A 25,081-nucleotide genomic window follows, 5' to 3' on the forward strand; every position below is an offset into this window, starting at 1 on the left:
TCAAGTTTTTCCCCACACTAATCCAGCTTTCATTCAGTTATCGAATAGCTCAAAGCACAGGTCTGACGATATCAATTCATTCAGTCAATTCCAGTGACTTCCTCTACTACACACTACATTGTAGTCAAGAAAAGATCAAATTTAAAATCCTGTTTAGCTTATAAACCCTTTCATAACATGACCCTTTTCTGCCTTTCCTCCCTTCTTAGACTTTACTTTCTTCTACTTATTCTTAGAATCAGACTTTTTGCTCACATAAAACACTCCATTTTTTAGCTCAGTGCATTTTTACTGGCTGTTCCCCATGCCAAAAATTCTCTTACCTTATTTTTGCTTCCTAGCTTCCTTCAAGTCTCAGTTAAAGTCCCACAAACTATAAGAAATCTTGTCTATTCCTCAGTCTTAATACTTTGCCTATGAGTTTGCCTTCCAACTACTCTGTATAGGTCTTGTATATACCAAGTTATTTACATGGTCTCCTTAAGAATATATGCTTCTTAATGCCAAGTTATTTTTGCCTTTCTTTTTATTCCTAGTGCTTAGCACACTACTTCGTGCATATTGGTGCCTAAAAAATGCCAGTTGACTGAGAATAAGAAGGATCAAATATTATCATGTAATTTAGTAGTTGAAAAGGAGCTTGGAGATGTAACTTTGCTTTGGTCAAAATGCAACCTTTCTAGATTTCATCTATAACATGAATGGGTTAAATTAGATCAGAGATGCCAAACCCAGTGTGAAGGTACCAGATTAAAATGTAATTGGAAAGTATTTAACAAAATAAAAATACTGAAAAATGTCGATAATATTAGTATTTTTTTTAAGTCTATGTGACCTATAGGAATACTTATATATGGTTTAGTGGCTTTTTGAGTTTGATACCACTGGACAAGGTAATCCCTGAAATTCTCTATAGCTCTAAATCTTAAGTTATGTGATATTAGGAGCAGTGAGCACTGTGAGAAAAACCAGAAAAGTATATGACCTCTAACATTAAAAAGAAGAGTTTCAAAGAAGATGCAATAAATGTGGTCAAATGTTGCAGCTAAGTATTAGAAAAGATGACGGGTCTAAGCCACTGGATATATGTTTGGTGTTAGGGATATCATTGATGACTTTTAAAAGAAAGATTTATGAAAAGTAATGACTAAAATCTAGCTTTCATGTGAAGTTGGGGTATTTGGAATAGTAACTCTTTAGAGTTTAGATGGGGGTTTTTGTGTTTGTTTTTTTTTACATTTTGTCATTATGTATATTATTTTCCTGATTCTGTTTATTTCACTTAGCATGATTTCCTTTTGTTCTTCCTGTGCTTTCTGTATTTTTCATTTTCATTGTTTCTTAGTATCCTATTACATATTTGTATCATTTTTTCCCTGAAAACTCCAATCTTGTATCCAGTTCATTGTTAATGTTAATTTTGTATCCAGTTCATTGTTAATGTTACTGAAAAAAAATGTTGCTACAAATAGTTTGGTGTATCTTTCTAACAATTTCTTTGTGGATTTCTGCTTGGCAAGGAAGGATATCACTGGTTTGTTAATGTAGTTCCATTTTGCTTTCCAGAATGATTGGACAAATGGAGAGTTGCATATAGACAATGTATAACTTCCTATACCCCTGAAGCATTGATAGTTTCCAATTTTTTTCCTCTTTGCAAATTTTCTCGGTGTATATATGAATTGAAATCTTAGAGTTGATTTGCCTTAAATTTATTTTATTAGTAATTTGGAGCATTTTTTCATCTGGTTCTTAATAGTTGGCACTTCTTTTGAGAACTATTCATATCCTTCTAATAGAGAAGTTAGAGGAGGTTAATTTTTGAAAAGCAGGAGAAATGGCACTGTAATTCAAGGAGGTAAAATGGCCAAGAGATGGATTTCTGTTTGTTAACTTTAATTCTTGATACCTGAACATATTTGTGGGCAAATAAAAGGAACCAGTAGAAAAGAAAATATCATGGGGGAGGAAGAATAGGAGAGTAAGCAGATAGTGATGTGTAGTTAGATCCCGAGGTCAAATTCAGCCTCAGATATTACCAGCTATGATAACCTTGGCTGAGTCATTTAATTTCTATTTACCTCTGTTTCCCCAACTTCAGATTGAGGATAATGATATCACAAACTTTCAGGGTTAATATAAGGATCAGATGAGAAAATCTGTTAAAGTAACATGCTTGGCATATAAGTACTATATACATGTTATCATTATATCATTATCATCATTAGAGAGGAAGATGAAACAAGAGATGGGATCAAGTTGTATTTGAGGAAACATCAACATATTTATTGAAGTAATAGATTGATAGGAAAAAATTCTAGTGATTTGTTTTAAATACATTTTATGTGGTTGGATATATTTATGTGGTAGTATTAGAAATCACTGTTTCTAAAACTACATTTTTTGGTATAGAAACCAAGTTTCAGCCACTTTCTTATCTTTCCCTTGTCTTCATTGAGTTAGAGATTTTGAGTGCAGGGCTTTGTCTTGGTCCCTTGTCCTCTGTACGTTTTTATTTTTTGAGTTTATCAGCTTCTGCATATCACTATGCAAATGACTTCCATATATACTTATTCAGTCCTTACTACTCTCCTGAGATGTTCCCCAGTCTTCAGTTGCCTTTTAATCTCAAACGTTGTGTTCAAAACAAATCTTTTTTTCTTTTGGAGATATAAAATTTGATTTTAATTTTGCATACAAAAATTTAACAAAAGATAAATCTTTCCCCACCTAGAGGGGATAGATATTCTCAGTAAGTGCTGCAAAAGAATTTAATTAAATTTAATTTTTCTTTCTTTCTTTCTTTCTTTCTTTCTTTCTTTCTTTCTTTCTTTCTTTCTTTCTTTCTTTCTTTCTTTCTTTCTTTCTTTCTTTCTTTCTTTCTTTCTTTCTTTCTTTCCATTCTGAGATATCTTTTTTTTTTAAAAAAAATAACTTTTTATTGATAGAACATAGGCCTGGGTAATTTTTTTTTACAACATTATCCCTTGCACTCACTTCTGTTCCGATTTTTCCATTCCCTCCCTCTACTCCTCCCCTAGATGGCAAGCAGTCTTATACATGTTAAATATGTTATACTATATCCTAGATACAATATATATGTGTAGAACCGAACAGTTCTCTTGTTGCACAGGAGGAATTGGATTCAGAAGGTAAAAATAACCTGGGAAGAAAAACAAAAATGCAAACAATTTACACTCATTTCCCAGCGTTCCTTCTCTGGGTGTAGCTGCTTCTGTCCATCATTGTTCAATTGGAACTGAGTTAGATCTTCTCTTTGTCAAAGATAACAATTTCCATCAGAATACATCCTCATACGGTATTGTTGTTGAAGTGTATGATGATCTCCTGATTCTGCTCATTTCACTCAGCATCAGTTCATGTAAATCTCTCCAAGCCTTTCTGTATTCATCCTGCTGGTCTTTTCTTACAGAACAATAATATTCCATAACATTCATATACCACAATTTACCCAACCATTCTCCAATTGATGAATTCATCCATTCATTTTTCAGTTTCTAGCCGCCACAAAAAGGGCTGCCACAAACATTTTGGCACATATAGGTCCCTTTTCCTTCTTTAGTATTACTTTAGGATATAAGCCCAGTAGTAACACTACTGGATCAAAGGGTATGCACAGTTTGATAACTTTTGGGGCATAATTCCAGATTGCTCTTTAGAATGGTTGGATTCGTTCACAACTCCACCAACAATGCACCAGTGTCCCAGTTTTCCTGCATCCCCTCCAACATTCATCATTATTTTTCCTGTCATCTTAGCCAATCTGACAGGTATGTAGTGGTATCTGAGTTGTCTTAATTTAGTGATTTGGAACACTTCATATGAGTAGAAATAGTTTCAGTTTCATCATCTGAAAATTGTCTGTTCTTATCCTTTGACCATTTATCAATTGGAGAATGGCTTGATTTCTTGTAAATTAGAGTCAATTCTCCATATATTTTGGAAATGAGGCCTTTATCAGAACCTTTTAACTGCAAAAAAGTTTTCCCAGTTTGTTGCTTCCCTTCTAATTTTGTTTGCATTAGTTATGTTTGTACAAAGGCTTTTTAATTTGATGTAATCAAAATTTTCTATTTTGTGATCAGTAATGATCTCTAGTTCTTCTTTGGTCATAAATTCCTTCCTCCAAGTCTGAGAGGTAAAGTATCCTATAATCCTCTTATTTATTTATGATGTCATTCTTTATGCCTAAATCATAGACCCATTTTGATCTTATTTTGGTATATGGTGTTAAGTGTGGGTCCATGCCTAATTTCTGCCATACCAATTTCCAGTTTTCCCAGCAGTTTTTGTCAAATAATGAATGCTTATCCCAAAAGTTGGGATCTTTGGGTTTGTGAAACACTAGATTGCTATAGTTACTGACTATTTCAAAACAAATCTTTTAACTCTGTTTCTGTGAAGAACATAACCATCTTCTCACTTGGGTTTGTAACTACTTAGGAGTCATTCTCAAATCTTTTAATCGTTCTTACCTATCATAAGTAATCAGTTATCAAGTCTTATTAATTCTACCTCTGAAGATGCTTCTCTCTTATTTGTGCCCTCTTCTTCACTCATAAAGCACCCACCCTAATTCAGTTTCTCATCATTTGTCTCACCAAAATTATTGCAATAGCCTTCCAATTGGTACCTTGTACCTAACCTTTCAGGGCAAGTAGGTGGTGGTATGAGTCTTGGCCCTGGAGTCATGAGGACCTGAGTTCAGATTTGACCTCAGGAACTTGACAGTTCTAGTTGTATGACCCTGGGCAAATCACTTAATCTCAGTTGCCTTGCAAAAACAAACAGTAATAAAAAAAATTTTAGTTTTTTTCCCTTGTAGTATATCTTATACGTAGCTCCAAAATGATAGTTTTGAAACATAGGTCTGACAATATTGTTACTCCCCTACTCAGAGTCCCTTTATTAACGTCTAAGATAAAATACAACCTCTTTCAATTGTTTTTCAATTCGCACTTAAAGGCCAAATCTGGCTTTAACCTACTTTTCTGTGCTCATTACTCATTATTCTTGTGGACTGCATTTCTAGCCATACTGATCTTACTCGTCCCTGAACATCCATCTTCATGTCTTGATAAAGATTATCCTCTATGCCTCACCTCACCCTTTTGGACCCCTTAGCTTCCTTCAAGGTTTAGCTTAAGTACCACCTAAATAAAAGGCCTTTCCTAATTGTTTTTCAGTAATAGCCTGACAGTTGGTCTGCCTACCACAAGTGTCTCCCCACTCTAGTTCATCTTCATTCAGCTGTATTTTCCTAGAGCGTAGTCCAGTGATGTTACCCCCTTGTCTCATTATCAGTAAACGCCAGTGGTTCCTTATTACCTCCAAGATCAAAGTCTTTGACATTCAAAGCCCTTCATAACCAAGCCCTCCTCTATCTTTCCATTCTTTTTACTTTCCCACACCTAGCCTTCCTTACATACTCTTCAATTCAGTGACATTGACTACCCCGGTTATTCCTCACACAAGACACTATTTGCATGTCTTCCCTATTACATTGTGAGCTCTGAGGACAGACTTTGTAGTCAGAGTTTAGCACAATTTGTAGCACATAATATAATGAAGGTCCTTGATAATAAATGCTTATTGACTATTTAAACCCTGTGTGCTTAGTGTCTCAATTTCCTCCTCTCTCTCCATTACTTTATATTTATTTATTGGTGTGTTACTCTCTGATATTCCTTTACAACCTCTTCGATGTCAGCTCCTTGAGTACAGGGATTATATTCCTTTTTGTCTTTGTATCCTAAGTGCCTTGCACAACATAAATGATGACTATAAATACTTGTTGAATTACATTTTCAATTTGAGTTTGGGGGGAAAAAAAGCCCCAAAATGATAAGGACACAAAATTGTGCTAAGGAATCGAAGTAGATATATTTACTCTCCTAATTTTCTCATGTGGTTTTGATTTTACTTTTCTTTTCCCACCACATAGACTTTTCTCTAAAACTCAAAGTTATGATGTTATGACATTTCTGAAAATTAAATTAATTTCAGTTCTCTTTCATAGATATGAAAGAATACTTTTTGGGGGAGTGGTCACATCAGAAAGCATTTATTAAGCACCAACTATGTGCCAGGCATTTTGCTTAGGACTGGGATACAAAGAAATTAAAAAACAAAAATAAAACAAACAATCCCTGGACTCAAGAAGCTCACAGTCTAATGGGAAACAAAGTACAAATAACCTTGTACAAAAAAGATATATTTAAGATAAACTGAAGATAATCACACTTGCATTGGAAAACACTTCCTAAAGATAGGATTTTAATTGGGACTTGAAAGAAGGCAGAAAAGTTAGAAGGCACAAAAGTTAGAAGGCCCAGATGAGATGAAAGAGAATTGCAAGCTTGTGGGCTAACTAATGAAAATGCATTGAATTATGAGATATGGAGTGTTTTTGTTGTGTAACACAAAGAGACCAGAATCCTTGGCTTGCAAAGTATGGTGGAAAATTTGGGTGAGGGTAAAAGGTATAAGAAGATTAGGAAGATAGGAAGGAATCAGGTTATGATAGGTTTTTAAAAAGCCAAATGGAAGATTTTGTGTTTGATCCTAGAGGTGATAGGGAGCCACTGGAGTTTATTAAATAGGCAAGGAACCTGGTCAGGCCTGATTATTACTTTGTCAGCTAAGGGGAGGGAAGACTAAAAAGGAGAGAAAAACAAGGCAAAAATCTAGACTTGTAATAGTCTACATTTGAGAAGATGGAAGTCTTGATTTACAGTGGTAACTGCTAGAGGAGAGAAAGGGGCATATACAAGATGTTATGAAGGAGAAAAGAGGAATCACAAAATCAGATGACAAAGAATGTTGTAACAAAAACCCTGGGAGTCATTTCTTGAGCTATCAGCTTCTTCTGTTTTTTTTTTTTTTTTTTTTTAACTTTAATTCTTTCTCTTTGGAACTGTCCTTCATGTTTTTCTCATTGTTTCTTTGAATCTGAGAGGCAAAGTGGCCTTAAGGGACACTAAAGAAAAATACATGATTTGGCTTAAAATGGTTTAAAGAAGCAGGCTAGTGATCTAGGTAGTGGTGGTGGCCTTTGTAACTTTTTAAACTATAGAACCCATAGCTTCACATAAATATTTTATTCAGTCTGCAAGTGTGTTTATATCTAAAACAGATATCATGTATAAAATGGTTATAGAATTAGTTTTATTATATTTATTATGATAACATTTAGAGTTAGAATGTTAGCTAGAGGTCAACTAATCCAGACAAAAATATTAGTAGAAAAAGATTACATATTGAATATGCATTTTTAAAGTATAAAGCCAACAAAAAAGAATAAAGAAGAAAATCTTGAAAATGAAGAGGGAAACTACAGTATTCCAGGATTCATGTTTGTTATATTGTCAGTAATATAATTTATTTTCTCTATTTCTCTGTTGCTAAACATAGTCAAACAAACTATAGTGATTTGGACTATGGGACCCTCATAAAAATTTTAAATAGAAGATTATTATAAAGATTATAACAGCTTATTTTAAAAATCATTCATTACTATCAAATAAAATTTATGTCAAGGATGGCAGGGATGATTCATCATTAGGAAAATAATTAACATAACTGGTCTTATTAAAAGCAAAAATATTCAAGACCATACTATTATATCAATTGATGTAGATGAAGTCTACAAAACAAAGATCTTATATACATATATATATGTATTTAAAATATCTAAAAACTCTCATTATATGGGGAAACACTAGAAGCTTTCTCAGTAAATTCAGGAGTAAAACAAGGTCTCCTTTCCTTGTTCTTATTTGATAAGGGAATAGAAATGCCAGTGATAGTCGTGAGTAGAGAGAAGTTATTAAAGGCATAAAGATAGATAATCAAAAGGGCAAAATTACCCATATGTTCTGCTTTTGTTTTAAGTTATAATTTGTTGGATTTTCTCAAAGCAGACATGTCATCTAGTGATACAGAATTTCATTCATTCATATAAAATGATCTGTAATAATAGCTAGCATTTATATTTAGCAGTTTAAGATTTACAGAGTCCTTTATACATATCTTTACAACAACTTGGAAGGTAGGTACTATTGTTATTTTCCTTTTACAGATGAGGAAGAGAATATTAAGTCAATTGCTCAGTGTCATAAAACTAGCAAGTATCTGAAGCTGGATTTGAATATAAGTATTTTTAACTCCCAAGTCCAGTATCACCTAGCTGTCTCATATCTTTCTATAAATTCACCAGTGTTTTATGGGGTTTTGGCTAACATAATTGATATTATATGGCTACTAAAGGCTTTCTGATCATTTTTCTCTTGCTCTTGCTACATAACAGCCCACTCTGATCATACGTCATAATAGCAATATCTTTTATTCAGCTTCTCCGAGGCATTTCATCCTTGGAATATTTTGCAGCCAACTCATACCCACCATACAGTATTTCCTTTGGAGTGACCTGCAACTTTTAATTCTTTGGAAACTACAGTGTTCCAGGATTCATGTCTGTTACGTTGTCAGTAGTATCAATTACTTTTTCTATTCCTACAAACCTGGTGCTAAATGTTGCTGAAAATAGTCAAACAACTATAGTGATTTGGACTATGGGGCCCTTATTAATACAAAGTAGTTCTGACACTTCTTCCTAACTATCAAATTCCTCAGGAAATCTGTTGCAAAACTTCTCTAAAAGTCATTTATACCATTCTTTAACCTCTGTTAAAGAATGTCTAATAATTAGTCTAATATATATAATAGTCTAAAAATTAATGTCTAATAGTCTAAGAAATCTGGCCAAGTCTAATCTTCTTTAATTATCTCTACCTCTAGCCATTTTCAATCTCTTTTTTTTTTCTATTCTTTCCTTTGTTGTTGCTTACAGAAGAACAACAGAAGCCAGATGTTCTCTATCCTTTAAAAAACAAACAAAAAAAAAATCACAGTTACCTGAAAGTCTCATCTCCTTAAGTCATCATCCTGTGTCTTTCAACCTTTTCACAGCAGAACTCCTAGAAAGCACTATCTTCTCTCAATGACTCTTACTTTCTTATTTCCCACTAATTTCTCATTTTGGATTTTAACCCCACCCACTGCTCAACTAAACTGTATTCACCAAGATTACCATCATATTTTTAATTGCTAAAACCAGTGACCTTTTTCCCAGTCCTCCTCCTTCTTAACCTTTCTACGGCATTTGATACCATTGACCACCTTTTCCTCCTAGATAGATACTTTATTCTTTGGAGTTTTTTTGACATGACTATCTGTTTTTCTCCTCCTTATATGACTACTCCTCAGTTTTTGTATTTGAATTGTCATTCCTATTTGATTTCCTAACTGTGAATGTGATCCAACCTGCATTCTGGGCTCTTGTCCCTTCTTTCTCTATACTCATACAATGAACTTCTTAGTTGCCCTTAGTCTTAACCATTTTTATGCTAATGATTCACAGATTTATATATCCAGCACTAATCTATCTCCTGAATTCTAGTTTTATTGTCTATTAGATATCTCAATCTAAATATCCTATAGGTATCTCATATTCAGTATGTCCAAAACATAATTCATGATCTTTCCCCCAGAACTAGCCATTTTTTTCTAACTTTCCTATTTCTAGTAAGGTTAACATCATCCTTCTAGTCACTTAGGTATGCATTCTAGGTATCATCCTCTTACTTATCCCACATATCTGAATCATTTACATATCTTGTCATTCCTGTTATCACAGCATCACTCCTATAAGTCTTCTTTAAAAGTCTTTACTCATAGAGCTGTCGTCCTCCTACAAACTAGGCTGGACTTTTGCCTCTTAATTGATTTCCCTACCTCAGATTTCTTCCCACCCAGTTCTTTAGAAGTGGTTTTCCCAAAGTGCGCATATGACCATATCTCTTCTCTTCCTTATCAACAAATTCCAGTACAGAGGTTCTTAACCTTTTTTGGGTTATGAACCTTTTTGGTAGTTTGATGAAGACTATGGACTCTTTGCAGTCCAGTGAGGTTAATGGGTCTTTTTACCTTTTCAGAATAATGTTTTTAAATGCACGAAATAAACTATACAACAGAGGGAACCAATTAAATTAAAGTAGTTAACGATATAGTTTTATTTTAAATCACATATGAGTTCATAGACCCCCGGTTAAGAACCTGTGTTCTATCATTAAAACTTGTTTTGTCATTTGAAGCCCTCAGCAATGTCTGTTTTCTACTTTTCCTGTCTCATTATATATAATTCCTTTTCATGTATGCTTTGACTCAATTACACAGATCCTTTTTGTACCTCATGTACAACACTCTATCTTCAGCCTTTTGACTTTGTGCTGTCTTAGAATGCGCTTCCTCCTCATCTCCTCTCATATTATCCCTAGTTCTATTCAAACTTCAGCCTAACTACCCTTGTGAACCTCTTTTGATCGGTCCATCCCTTCTCTTATTTCCATTATGTTTATTTTTTATCTATTTTTGCATATATATCTACATTACATGTACATGTTATCTTCCCTTATAGGATGTAAACTCCTTGATCAGAGGGACTGTTTCACTTTTTGGTCACAGCATCTAGCTCTATTCCTGGTATTTAGTATGTATTAATTGATTGATAGTCAATAAGCAAGCATGGTGTAGATTGTTTATGTAACTGTTACAGAATATTGCTTTCCATAAATTGGTAGGGATTTGAAATAATTGAAGGGATTCTTTCAAAATTTTGGGATACTATGTGTGTTAAGATGATGATAATAATTGTTGCTATTTTTAATCATTTTAGGCTTGATCGTCTTTTTATCTTACTGGATACTGGCACTACCCCAGTAACAAGAAAAGCAGCTGCTCAGCAACTTGGAGAAGTGGTGAAACTCCATCCACATGAACTAAATAATCTTTTATCTAAAGTAAGTTTTTTTTTTTTTCTTGATTAATGAGTAGGAAAGTGAAAGGAATGTGAAGTTAGATTTGATCAGTCTTGTCATTTTTAGTCCAGTTCTTAACATACACTAAATGTTTTTTATTTCTCTGAATATTTTTATATCCATCTTTTCTCTCATTATCTCTATGCTATGCTAGTTTTACTTTATATATCAAAGACTCAAAACACTATAACTCTATTGGCAGAGATATGTTTGGGGATTTAATTATTTAGAGACATTGGTAGTGACGCTGAATCCTTCATTTGTGTCATCAATTGGAATCTGACCCAATTTGTTAATGAACTGAGTAGTTTCTCTGGTTTTCAGTGGTCTGACTGGTTGGTAGTAGATTGTAATTAAATTATAATTCTGTCTCCAATTGACTCATGAGCAGTGCTTGAAAAATTGACTTTCTTACTAGTAAACTTTGTGAAATACATGAGGACTTCCATTTTTGCTTGTTATATCCAATATTTGATAAACTATATCTTCATTCTAAATGATGATCCTTTGGGGGTTTTGTTTTTATTTTAAGAATAGCTTTTTATTTCAAAATACATTCAAAGATAGTTTTCAAGATTTATCCTTACAGAACCTTGTTTTTCATATTTTTCTCCCTCTCTTATCCTGTTTTCCTCCCTTAGACAGCAAGTCATCCAGTATTTGTTAAACATGTGCAATTTTTCTGTACATATTTCCACATATATCATGTTGCACAGAAAAATCAGATTAAAAAGGGGGAAAAGTGAGAAAGAAAAAACAGGCAAACAACAACAAAAAGAGTAAAAATACGTTGTAATCCACAGTCAATCCCCATAGTCCTCTCTCTGTATACAGAAGGCTCTGTCCATAACAAGTCTATTGGAATTGGCCTGAATCACCTCATTGTTGAAAAGAAACAAGTCCATCACAGTGGATCATCACATATGAGCCTTTGTTTTTAACTGAACTTTTTGAATCCACTGGAATTGGAAGGGATGGAGGATAGGGTTACAATGCTTGATCCTACATCACATTTTATTTTGGAAATTAAAAGAATTTTAGGCAAAGAATCCAGGAAAGCAAAAAAAAAAAAAAAAATCACTCTTCCTACATATTCCAATAAAAAGATGCCCATTTAGATGAACTATTTGCACTTTTTGAAATGGAAATAATCCCTAGAAGGCGGTTAATTCAGGAGTCATCTAAGGTTGGTAGATGTTATCTTGGCATCCCTCTGGTTCATGTGTAGCCTTCTTTCCCTTTCCCAGCTCCTTCTCCGCCTTCCTCCCTTCTTTTGCTTTAATGAAGATTAGAAATTTTTATTATATAAGTTTGCTCCACCAGCATTTTTTGCAGTAGCATAGTAAATTTTTTGCAGTAGCATAGTAAATTATAATGAAACTCCCCACAAATTTGAGAAATCAAGTCAGATAGACATTATTTTTTTGGAAGTAATTTACCCTAACCAAATTAAATGTGGATGCTGTGGTAATACTTGTATTTTAATCAATTAACAATATTAACACTAAAACTTGCAACATTTTAGAAATATTTTCATTGACTTGGGAAAATGGAAGGAGAAATTTTGAAAGCAGGAGTATAAGTCTAAATGTGGTGGGGGTACACTGATGGTGTCAGTTATTAAAATCTGACCAGCAGAGAAGAAATGGTAGAAAAGGTAAGGATGACAGCTCAAAACCCTCTTCACTTACTTTTCTGGTTCAAACCTTTTGGGTTCTTGTTCACTCCGAGACAAGAGATATTAGAATTAAGTTTAGAAGATTGTAAACCTCATTTATCCTCCTGCTCCATTCTGTAGTCACTTCATTCCAGGCTTCTTCAGTCTCTAGTTAACTGGGATGTTTTTCCAATTCATCCACCCTTCTCCTTCACTGAGATGAAGAAGAGAACAAAAGAGAACAAAGTGAAGTAAATGTTTTCTTGCTCTTGCTTTATTAGTACAGTACAGTATTGGGGGGAGGGAGGGTCACTATGTGCCAAGAACTATGCTGAGTGTTGGCGATACAGATAGAAAATTGAGATAATAACCTGCTTCCAGGGAGCTGGCATGCTAATTGAGGGAAAAATAGGTGGGTTCAACTAGCTTAGCACCAAGAACTTCCAGCATCAGGAAAGATCTGCAGCTAATAATCACTGGAGGCAGAGATGGAAAGGGAGGACATTTCACATGTGGAGGGTGACCTGGACAAAGAAAGGTGTGGAGGTTGGAGGTAGAAATTCACATATAGAAAATAGCAAATGGGCTATTTTAGAATATGCTTAAAGGAGGAATAAGAGGAAATAAGTTGAGTGTAAAAGGATAAAAGAACAGCATTAGGGATGACAGCTCATGCCCCTACCTAATTTGGGGACATCGGTGTAACATTTAGTTCTTACAAGGAACAAAAGACCTTTTATTCTTGGTTTATTTATTGCACATTCTCGCAAAAGGAAGTCATCAAAAAAAGAAAAAGATAAATTTTAAAATTGTGATCAAGAGTTTTAACTTTAACAAGGCTTTTTTGTGCTGTCTGACTTCTTCTTGTGTTTTGGACTTAGTACCAGACTGTCTCATAGAAACCACTGGATACATAGAATATGCTTACTTATCCATTATTTTTCTCTCTTACTCTTCTTACCAACATTTTATAAAGAAAATCAAGATTTTCCTTTTTGTCTCCCCACCCAAAAAAAAAAAAAACTCCTTTTCTCTTCTCTTTCCTTTTTCCTTGAAATAGCCATTAAGAGAGGTTTTTCCTTGTCAAAAGGTGCTTTTCCTTTGCTTTATAGCAAAGTGATAGTGAAAAGGACAGTTAAAACTGGCATGTGGAGTGAAACTTACCTTCTCTTACCCAAATTTATGAAACAGTCTTTCTCTTGTGTTGCTGAAGAATAAAAAACCTTAAATTTATAATTTAGTTACTTTTGAGGCTAATTTTGTGGTAACTATGAAATAAAATTTAGGATTAGAATAACCAGGACAATATTGTTTGTACTAATATTCCCTTTGATTGATGCTATAGGGAAAAACTTGAATTTATTAATAATTAGAATGCAATCTTTTATGATCATTTAGCTTATTATACTGAAGTGAAATAAAAATGTACTTGATCTTTCTTTTAGATAAGTTTCCACTTTTGCCATTGGAAGACAATAGTGATCTTGAGTGTACTAGGTTAACCTTATGAATTAGTACCTTAATGTTTTGCTAGTATTGTTTGTGCTGTCAAATTATGGTAGCATATCTAAACACGCATTTCTTTTGTGTTCATTTAAAAATGTTATATGTGCTATATGACTGCTTTATTTTATACTTGTTTTTAAAGGTACTGATATATTTAAGGAGTACAAATTGGGATACCCGAATTGCAGCTGGACAAGCTGTTGAAGCCATAGTGAAAAATGTACCTGAATGGAATCCAGTGCCGAGATTGAAGCAAGGTGCTTTTAAGTGAAATAATTAGAGTTTGACTTTATAACTGGTTAATTCCTTTTGTGGAAATTTGATTGTAGATTTTAAATAATTATAGATTTAGAGATAGAAGAAACCTTAGTACCTTCCTCATCAACCTCTTCATTTTATAGAAGAAGAAATTTGGGCCCAGAGAGAAAATGTGACTTTGGAACCTAGAATTTGAACTTAAGTCATCTGACTCTAAATTTGGTTCCACATTCTTCTCCCAGAAGAGCTATAAAACTTTTAAGATGTTTTGGGTTTTTTAAATCATTTTTAATTAGAAACATGCTAACATTTTAGGAAGTGATCAAATGAACTAGGATGCTTATGATTTTTCATGGCTGCTAAATAAATCCTGTATTGAGTATGTAATTTATTTAAATTATTAAGTAGGTTTTCATGTATAATTTACAAAGAAAGTTCCAGTTAGTCAAATAACAAGCACTTCTAAAGTAATACTAAAGTATTCCCTTCCCTATTGCCTATACATTCTTTCTTTAATGGTTTTTGTGCTTTTTAAAAAAAGACAGGTCAATCTAAATTTGTAAAGATAGACACGTTCGTAACAGATTGGTTTTTTTTTGTCTTTGTTTTTTTTTTTTTTTAATGTACTTGCTTAGTGGCAGTAATCTTGGGTATGGATTTTAATTACATTAATGTATGGTAAGAAAAGTCTTGATTCTTGTTAGTATCCTGGAAATCATAGCAGAAAATACATTTATGTTGTGTGACTGGGATTTAACAATTTTTAAGTTTTTTTTTAATTGCTATCTATGTTTTTATATTACCTTCAGTTGAATTATTGGCAACTTAGTGGCACAGTGTTTTGAGCTTTCAGGTTTAAAGTCAAGAAGATAATTTCAATTTGGCTTAGACATTTAATTGTATGACTTTACGCAAATTATTTAACCTCTTTTTGTCTCCACTTTCTCTTTTGTGAATAATAATAGCATCTACCTCTCAAGGTTGTTGTGAGAATCAAATGGATGAGATAATAATTGGAAAGTGCTTAGCTTAATGCTTGACACAGAGTAAGCATTATATAGATGTTAGCTATCATTGTCATCTTTGTAGTTATTGTTTTCAAACCCTTAAACTTTTGTAAACCTGATGTCAATGTACATTTTGTTACATGTAAAAAACTCACACCGATATACTGCATGGTGCAACTTCTGAAGATTCATTTGCAAAATTATCTAGATAATAACTATTTGGTTAGTTTTGGCTTGCCTGAGATTTTTACTCTTATTTCTTATATGTATTATTGAATAATGATGTTAATTTGTTTTATCCCCTAGAGCAGAATTTATTCTTTTTTTTTTTCTTTTAGCTATTTCAATGAAATAGTTTTCTGTGCAGTCATTTCTATTTATCATTATTAGAAACAGCCAAACTTCAATCTACTTTTTCTTTTTTGGAAAATTTCATTTTATTGATTCTTTTTATCCTTACATTGGACTTATTTCCTATTTACCTTGCCCTAAATTGAAACTACTTTTGTTCCAACTAAAATAAGTCAGAATTCAGATATTCTTCTCTTAACAATGTATATAACAATCTTTTAAGAGCCTCTCCTGATCTTTACTGTGAGGAAAGTTTGTTTCATTATTTTGGTCCCAGGATTTTAGTTAGTTTTTCTTTTTTTTTTTTTTTTTTTTAATTCAATTTACGTATAGTACTTTTTCACTGACATTTTTGTAACAGACTACTACTTATATCTATTTTTACTAGTACCATAATATATTTACTCTCTCATGATAGATTACTTTTAGTTTCCTTGTTAAGTCCTTCTGGTAATCAGTGATTTGCTCTAAAATAGTATTTACAAAATACTAGTACTCCCAAGTAAAGGAATTGGTTGTGCCTGTGCTAATTTTCCTTTTTATATAGCAAACAAAGTATGTTTCTTAGAAATCCAAAATATTTTAGTCTCAGTTCTTTATAAGTTTTATTAAAGTTCAACCTTCATATAAAAATTAAATTTTGATCTAGAAAGTATTTCTTTACTTAGTGTTTGTTATACTTTCAATCAGAAGTGCATTTCAATACCCTTCTGACTTGTTAAAATAATTCTTCTTCATGAAATAGAATGCTCTTATCTCCCATTCTTTATACTCTGGTTTCCCATATAGTTAAATAAAATATTTTTAAACTTCATTCAGAATCTACTTCAGAAAGTTCTATGGAAGATTCGTCTGCCACAGATCGATTGAGTTTTGACAGATTTGACATCTGTAGATTGCTGCAACATGGAGCGTCACTTCTTGGGTCTGCTGGTGCAGAATTTGAAGTCCAGGATGACAAATCAGGTGTGTATCAGTACAGTAGGAAAATGTATCAGTTTTATCTTTTTTGCCAATTTGTTACTAATAAATGAGTTAATGTTTTTTATGATTAATATTGTCAAAAAGTAGCCAAAAATATTTGGTGTAAAACATCTTTGCTCTTACTTTTTTTTTTCCTCTGAATGTATCAGTATTTTCGTTAAAGCTCTCTAGAGGACAATTGTTGGTCTATCAGCATGGCTTTGTACTTTAGACTAGCATAAATTAAGTAGCAGTCACCCAGAAAGTCTATTGTCATTGGATTTTTACTTTTAAAACAAATATTTTTCTTCTTCCCTGCCCAGATTATACTATGATACTCCATAGTCCTTATTGCCAAGTATTTGTGATTTAACAGTTTCTTTTCATTTAACTATTTATGTATTTATCTAGATTTATCTATGTATTTATTTGTGCAAGGCAATTGGGAATTTGTAACTTATGTAGGGTTACACAGCTTAGTATGAGGTGGAATTTGAACTCAGATCCTCCTGACTTCAGGAAGGAACCACTGTGCATCTAGCTGCTCCTAATTAATAATTTCTAAAAAATATTATATGGTGATTTGTCATAGGATCTCATAGGTGAAGGTACTTTAGGGAGGTCATTCAGGCTAGTCGGTAATATTTATGTAACTGTTAGAAATTGTGGGTTAATTCCATATCACACATGTCTTGGATATCATTGAATATATTTATGTTGATGATCAGAGGGGGGAAATATGTGGGTAGGTAATTTTCCCATTATCTTTAAACTTACAGAATCCATCTGGATATAAAATAAATGTTTTGGCCATTCAAGAATGATGCCTTGAGTGGAAAAAACCTTGATGTTTTTTAATGGATTCCTGTAAGTAAATAAAATGCCCTTCTAATGAAAATTAGTGTTTTGTTTGATTGCTAAGTTACATGTCTAAATTAAATTTTGTTAAGTATAACTTTGTTATTTTATAAATTTGATCAATTCTTAGTTGAAAAGTTAATCTTCAGTTTCTTAATTAAATGGAGTTATTAAATGTACCTCCTTACATAAAAATCACTTGAAAACAGATATAATTGAATCTAGGAACCCTTTAATTTTCAATATACTAAAATATCAAATTATGGATATTTGGAAGAGAAATTTATTTTTAAAATATCAGATTTTCATAATGAAAGCACTAAAAAATTTTTCCAAGAATTACAGATTATTAAAAATTATCTTTAAATTTTAATGAGTTTATTAAACTCACTAAACTGGTTAATAATGAACCATAAGAATATCAAATTTTCCTTTTTCCATTTGTGATAAAATTTAAGTGGTGTTGACTCATTTGTCTCTTTCCTGAGAATTCATTCTGTAGACTTATAGAAACCCTTGCATGATGATATTTATTTGGAAACCTAAAACATTTGAAAATTTAGAAAATTATTTCTAGAGCAGTAAAATAATTGAGAATTCTTTGCTCTTTATTACATGAATTTAAAACCAAAACTAACACTTCCCCACCTCCAAAACTAGCACTTTAAAAATTTTCTTATTGTTCTGTAAGTTTGAAATACCTCTTTTAATGAGATAGTATAAGTATCAGTGTGTATTGATCTTGTTGTACTTTGGGAGTAGCACCAGGGCTAAAAGTTAGTTCTACTAATCTGAATAAAAACTAAGTTGTCATACCAGAATGTGTCAGAATAATCAGTATTATTCTTTTTCCTAAAATGAATTCATAAACTGAAATACTAGTTTATGAATTCATAGTTCAGGCAATTTCAGTCTCTATTGCATACAAAGTATAGCAGTTAGCACCATTTCCAGGCAGAAATCTTCCTAGGCACCTGAATTAAGATTAAAAGAGTTTTTTGATTATGAAATTAGAGAAGAGGATTTGAAGTGCTCTCATAGGTTTTATCTAAATTATAGTGTAGACTAGTAGATACTTTTACTCTACATCATTGTTGTCGATTGAAACAGATCACTTGTGATGACAGCATGTTAATTTAGAAAACCACAAATTAACATAATCTATACTGTATTCTTTTTTTTTATTTCTCAGAAGTTTGCCCTCTCTTTGCAGGAGTTATGCTGGTCAAATATGCTGCTATCAGGGGAGAGGTTCAGGTCTAGAGCACACATGTGTCAGCAAAGAGAATTATGTGGCTCTTCTCTTATGTTAGTAGCTCTTGATTTCTCATCCTTTTATTTGTCTTCTAATATAAATCCATTTTTCTATCTCATATTGATTTACATTATTTTTTATCGTGATTATAGAATTTTAGGACTAAAGACCTTAGATAAATGCTAACCCAACTTCTTTATTTTATAAATGAGGAAATGGGGGCCAATGAAGTTAGGAGTTGACCATGGCCACTTTTCTATTCAGTACCAGAGATGATACTTGAATTTGATGTCATCTTAAATACTAATCCAGAAGCAACATACTGGCAGTGAACACTGTATTTCCTGTGATTATCTTTGCTATTTATTTGGGACTTAGTAAATGCTACTATTAATTTGATATTCAAAAGCCAGCTGTAGCCTGATGGCCAAAACCATCTGGCTAGCCTGTTTTTGTATGACCTGCAAGCTAATAATTGTTTTTTACATTTTTTAATATGATAAAAATTTATCTAAAAAAATTAAAAATTATTTTTACCTTATAGCCAGTAGATTTGGGCCCTGTAGTTTGCCGATGGATAGCATAGTGTCTACTTTAAATTTATGGTAAAATTCTCATTCCTTTTTTATCTTTATCTTCTATTTTGCATTCACCATAGGCAAAATACAATGTCCACTTATATTAATTTTTGTCAAAGAGATCTTTTCCTTTTTTAGATTGGGCACTTAATATAAAGTCAATTTAGGAACAAATTAAGTAGATCTGTTTTCTTTTACAGTTTTGAGATATATTCCTTACAGAGTGTTTTAAGTCCTATTTCTTTATTTCTGTTCCTGGTTTTTTTGCCTTCTGTCCCATCCTACTTTATTGCCTTTAAAGGCAAGCACCCAAGTAATAACCCAAGTAATTTTTTTTAAAAAATTACTTGATTGCCATAGATGATAAAAGTATGATTTGCAACCATAACTTTTATGTTGATAATACTTACAATTTTCATTGCTTAGCTCCTTCTTTATGGTTTTATTTATTAATTGGAGATAGGAAAGGAAAAAAAACATTTGATGAAGAGCCAAATGAATGAAACTATTGGATACCTTATTTTCAAAATATTTTCCTAGGACTATTAAGTAGTAAGTAATTGTTTTTGATCATTGGACATTCAATATAGTTTTTTAATTTTAAAAATTAAAAAAAAATTCATTTTGAAATTCAATTTAGAGACCAAAAAAAAAAAAAAAAAAGAACATTTCCATGTACAAATTGCAGCAAAAGAGGATTCATTATAAAGCTTTGAATTTCCATTTTGATATTTACTTTTTTGGAAAAACTATGTAATATTGACATTATTTTCAAAGCTATCCTGCTTTTTTGTGCTTCCTTCTAAATTTTCTTTTGTTCTCTGCTGTGCACTTTTCTCTTCCTCTCCCTCTCTACTCTACTCTAGAGGAGACTACCATTGGACACTAATATGTATTTCTTTTAAAATAGTGCTATACATCTATTTATCAATCCTTTCTCTGGATGTGAATAGCATCTTCTTTTATATAACGTCTTTATATTCGATTTAAGGATTTATAACACTCAAAATGATTTATTTTCAAATTTTTTCTTAGCATGTTATTGCTATTACTATATGTAATATTGTCTTGGTTTTGCTCATTCTTCATTATTCATACAGTTCTTTCCTTTTTTTCTTACTAAAATAGACAAGCCCATCATTTCTTATAGGATGGTAGTACTCCATCACAATCATATAATACAACTTGTTTAGCCATTCTCCAATTGACCGATATCCCTCCGATTTCCAGTTTTTTATTAATACAAAGAGAGTTGCTCTAAAACAGACAGAATAATGATATTGCTGGGTCAAAAGTTATATATAGTTTTCTAATTTGGGAGTCATAATTTCAGTTTGTCATCTAGAATGTTAGTGATATAAACATTCAGTATTTTTAAACTTCTTTTGCTTATGTTGTTATTTGAACTCTGCTATAAGGGATTTTAAGCCCAATAAAGTTCTTATGATTACGCTGCTTTTCCACACTTAAGGTAGAATGAGGAGAAAAGGGACCAGATAACTTAGGGAGAGGGAAAGGATGACCTACATCATTTCTCTATATCTTTTCTTTATCCTGACAAACCATTTTAAAATTCATACCTTCTACCTCATTTCGAATTAAGAGAGAAAACTATTCTAGTTTTATTTGGGTATGCTGTAACTCAGAATGCTAGGTAATTATAGGTTGACAGTGACTATGATATGACCTATTGTATTGCTGTTGAGAGGCAATGTGAACCAGAGTTCATACATTCTTTATGCCTTTTTTCTATTTCTGAACTGAACAGTAATAATGTGAACAGATGCCATAACTGCTACATTCTGTATCTGAGCCTCTTGCTGTTAGAGGAAGTAACAACTGCCCACCACATAGCTAGCATGACTTGGTAACACTTCAAAGTTGCATGATTCACCATTTGAGAAGTAGTGGACTTAGGTTCCTCTTAATATTCTTTTAAACTTCTTAGTTCTGAAAATTTCACCAAGACCAATAAAGTTGTACCTTTTTGTTAGTTTTGAATAATACCCCTTTTTCCTAAATACAAAGGAACAAAATAATATCATATTCTTTGGATTTCTAACACGTACTTAGAGACCAATTAATTTCATTTACAAGTGATTGTAATGAAGGTAGAAATAATTATGAAGCTTGTTCTTTATATAGAAAGTTATGTAGAATTAGAACATGTAGGGACCTTAGAGCTTAGTCGAATTTCTTTTCTTTTCTTTTCTTTTCTTTTTTTTTTTTTTTTTTTTTTTTTTTGATGAGGAAGTAGACTGAAAGAGACTACAAATATTGTACAAGTACCAGGTTTCAAACCCAGGTGGTCTGGTTCCAAATCTAGTATTCAGAGAATCGGAAATTTTGAAAGGAGTATGAAAGCCCTTCTAGTCCAACCTATACCTGTCAAGTGGTTGTCTAGCCTTTGTTTGAAGACTTTGAATGAGCAGGAATCTATTGCTCCCTAAGATATACTATTCTACCTTTTAATATTATTAGGAAATTTTCCTTATATCAAATTTGTTTTTGCATTTTCTACTTAGTGCTTTGTTTTCTGCTCTTTGGGATTATGCATAACATAATTAATCCCTCTTTCAACTCTTAACAGCCTTTTTAATATTTTATGATAATTTTCATATCATGCCTGAATCTTCTTTTCTACAAATTCAGCAGACCTGCTTCCTTGAATCTACATATGGCATGACCTTCAGGCTTTTCACCATCTTAGTAGTTTTTCTCTGGATAGTCTCTCTCTTTTCTTTAATTAATTAATTAATTAATCATATATTAGTTTATTTATTTGCAAAGCATACGCATGGGTAATTTTTCCAACATTGACACTTGCAAAACCTTTTGTTCCAAATTTTCCCCACCTTCCCTCCACTCCCTTCCCTAGCTGGCAGGTAGTCCAATACATATTAAATATGCTGAAATACATGTTAAATCCAATATATGTATACATATGTACACAGTTATCTTTCTTACACAAGAAAAATCAGATAAAGAAGGAAGGAATAGAAAAACTGAAAAGTTTTTTACAAAATGCAAGCAGATAACAGAGTGGGAATGCTATGTTGTATTCCATACTGTTCCCACAGTTCTTTCTCTAGATATTCTTAAGCTTGTGAAAGACTTGCCTAATATATAGCTTCCAAAATAGAACATAGTATTCCAGCTATAGTCTGATCTAAGCAGCATATAACAGAACTATCACCTCCCTCATCCTGGATATCATATCTCTGAGTCAAGCCTAACATCATATATACTTTCTTTGATTGTGTTACTATGTTATTGAATGGATTGCCCTGGATTCAAACATATCATTCTGTCATTTTTGAGATTATACCTTAGTACTGCTTTTCTCACTCTTTTTGACTATGAGGACTACTTCATTTCTTCCCAGGAATTTTGTTCACAGTAGTATATTTAATGATCTCATGTATTAAATTCTCCCATTCCTGTCCATATAAGTTCCCTGTTAAGAGATTGTTTTCTTTTAATGTTATTGATTTTTGCTTTTTCATCAGATTGTCCTTTACTTTGTTTTTGCATTTCCAGTCACTTATCTCTTTTGTCATTGATAAGGTTTGCCAACAAAGGTACAAGTTTTTCTTTTCTGTTATTTCTGCTAGTCAGGCATCAGTTCTGCTTTAGTGATTCTTAACACTTTTAAGCCATTCAAGAACATTCTTCCTATGTTTCATGTTCTCTTGCAAATTCACTGAGTCCTCTGCCTCATCAAGTATTGATTGATTTTCCTTTGTCTTATAGTATTTATTGAATAATTTATTGATAATTGAATTCATTTAAATGATCTACAGAACATATTTTCTCTTAGTTTTATCTGCTTGTGCTCTAGGTCTCTGACTTTTCTTCCTCTTGAGACCTTTAGTAGTTTCAATCTTTTCTCTTTATGTTCCCTTATTCCTCACTTTCTGATTCCTCTTTTGATGGCAGTTTCCTGGGGAGTTGGTCTCAAAGTTGTTTCTACCTTCTCTAATGCTGGGCAGTTCCGTTTTCTGCTTCATGTAATTTTTAAGGAGACAGAATAATTGCCAGTTCCCTTTATTTCAGGTGTGATAGACCCAAACACATGCTTGTCTCCTGCCTTAGTTCACTCTGTTTCTTCATTCTCTGACAGAGTACTTTCAGCACAAAGAACAGACTTGTAGCTTTTGTTTTATCTATGGTGAAGGGATGGTTACTGAATTAAGTTCTAGTTGCAAACCCATATGTTTGTGTAGTTGATGGCAGAAGGAATGCTAAGTGAGCAAGTCTGCTGTTATTTCATTGCGTTTTTACCTTTTTAGGTTTCTTGATGTCTCAAACCAGTGGACAGTTAAAATTGCTTTCTCTCTTGTGCATAACTCCTTGTTTTCAAGGGTTTGAGAAGTTGAAAGGACTGCAGAAATTGTCTAGTGCTCCATCATTTGGAGGCAGATGATAGTGTAATGAGTAGAGCATTGGACCCAGCTGTAATCAGGAAGGCCTGAGTTCAAATCTGGTCACCTTAGACCTTTTGCTAGTTGTATGACCCCAAGCAAGTCATGTAGCCTCTCTGCTCTATTTTAAAATGGGGTTAGGAGCATCTGTCAAACAAGGTAATAGGGAAAAAATCTAAACACAGTCCTGGGAACTTTTGTGGTGGTTTTTCAGTCATTTCAATTGTGCCTTACTCTTCTTGATCCCATTTGGGGTTTTCTTGGCAAAGATACTAGAATGGTTTGGCTATTTCCTTCTCCAGCTCATTTTTATAGATGAAGAAAACAGAGTTAAGTGACTTGTTAAAAGTATTTCTGTAGGGTTGTTGATAATCTTTTTTTTTTTTTTTTTTTTTTTTTTTTTTGGTCAATCCTCTTCCTCCTGTATTTGGTGAAATATTCATCTTTCTATAACTGCTTTAGAGTAATTGATCTTGTGTTTCTTTGGTTTTAAATTGTTTTTTGTTAGAATAGTTTCCAAATCTTGCATGGTCCGTTTTGCCAAAAGTGTACTTTAAGGTTGCTGATAATGCATAGGGTTTTAAATTTTATTTTTGTTAGTTATTATCTTGTTTTCATTTTTCAATGAGATTACTATTGCTTCCATTACATTTTCATCGTAGAAGAAAGTACTTGTAATACTAAATGCATCTGTATACTTATTGTGTATCTAAGTTATATTTTAATATATTTAACATCTACTGGTCATCCTGCCATTTAGGGGAGGGGGTGGGGGGGGGGTAAGAGGTGAAAAATTGGAACAAGAGGTTTGGCAATTGTTAATGCTGTAAAGTTACCCATGTATATATCCTGTAAATAAAAGGCTATTAAAAAAAAAAATACTAAATGCATCAGGCATAGTATTAACCAATAACAGTACATTCATTCACTGTGACAATTTCTTTTGCAAAGAAGTTTTCACAATAACAGTATCTGTTCTAAAGAAATGAATTGTATAAATTTCAGTACTTTTATTAGAATACTTTTTAACCAATTGAAAACAAATTATTTTGCCATTTAAAGGGGAAGTGGACCCTAAAGAGAGAATAGCTCGTCAGCGCAAACTGTTACAGAAGAAACTTGGCCTTGATATGGGAGCAGCAATTGGAATGAATACCGAAGAGCTCTTTAATGATGAAGATCTGGACTACACTCCGGCTTCAGCTTCCCTTGTAAACAAACAACCTGTAGGTAAAACCTCGGGCTGTTTGATTGCAAGGAATATTACAGTGGGTTTGCTTCATTTGTGATTCTGCCATTGTAAATCATTGCACTTTTGTTATAATC

At 32.6% G+C, this 25,081-nt stretch overlaps 1 protein-coding gene across 3 annotated transcripts in view; it reads left to right on the forward strand.

The window, feature by feature from the left end:
* Positions 1-25,081, forward strand: part of BTAF1 (B-TFIID TATA-box binding protein associated factor 1) — a 109,921-nt gene that overhangs the window by 13,416 nt on the left and 71,424 nt on the right. For 2 of the 3 annotated variants that reach the window (XM_031956041.1, XM_031956039.1), the window contains exons 2-5: positions 10,757-10,880; positions 14,204-14,318; positions 16,497-16,643; positions 24,818-25,023. In XM_031956041.1, the coding sequence (XP_031811901.1) occupies positions 10,757-10,880; positions 14,204-14,318; positions 16,497-16,643; positions 24,818-25,023 (592 nt within the window). The remainder of the gene's footprint in view (positions 1-10,756; positions 10,881-14,203; positions 14,319-16,496; positions 16,644-24,817; positions 25,024-25,081) is intronic. The other variant, XM_031956040.1, reaches the window with a different exon arrangement.

This window comes from Sarcophilus harrisii, chromosome 2 (genome assembly GCF_902635505.1).
Source record: "Sarcophilus harrisii chromosome 2, mSarHar1.11, whole genome shotgun sequence".
In the NCBI taxonomy this organism is placed as follows: domain Eukaryota; kingdom Metazoa; phylum Chordata; class Mammalia; order Dasyuromorphia; family Dasyuridae; genus Sarcophilus; species Sarcophilus harrisii.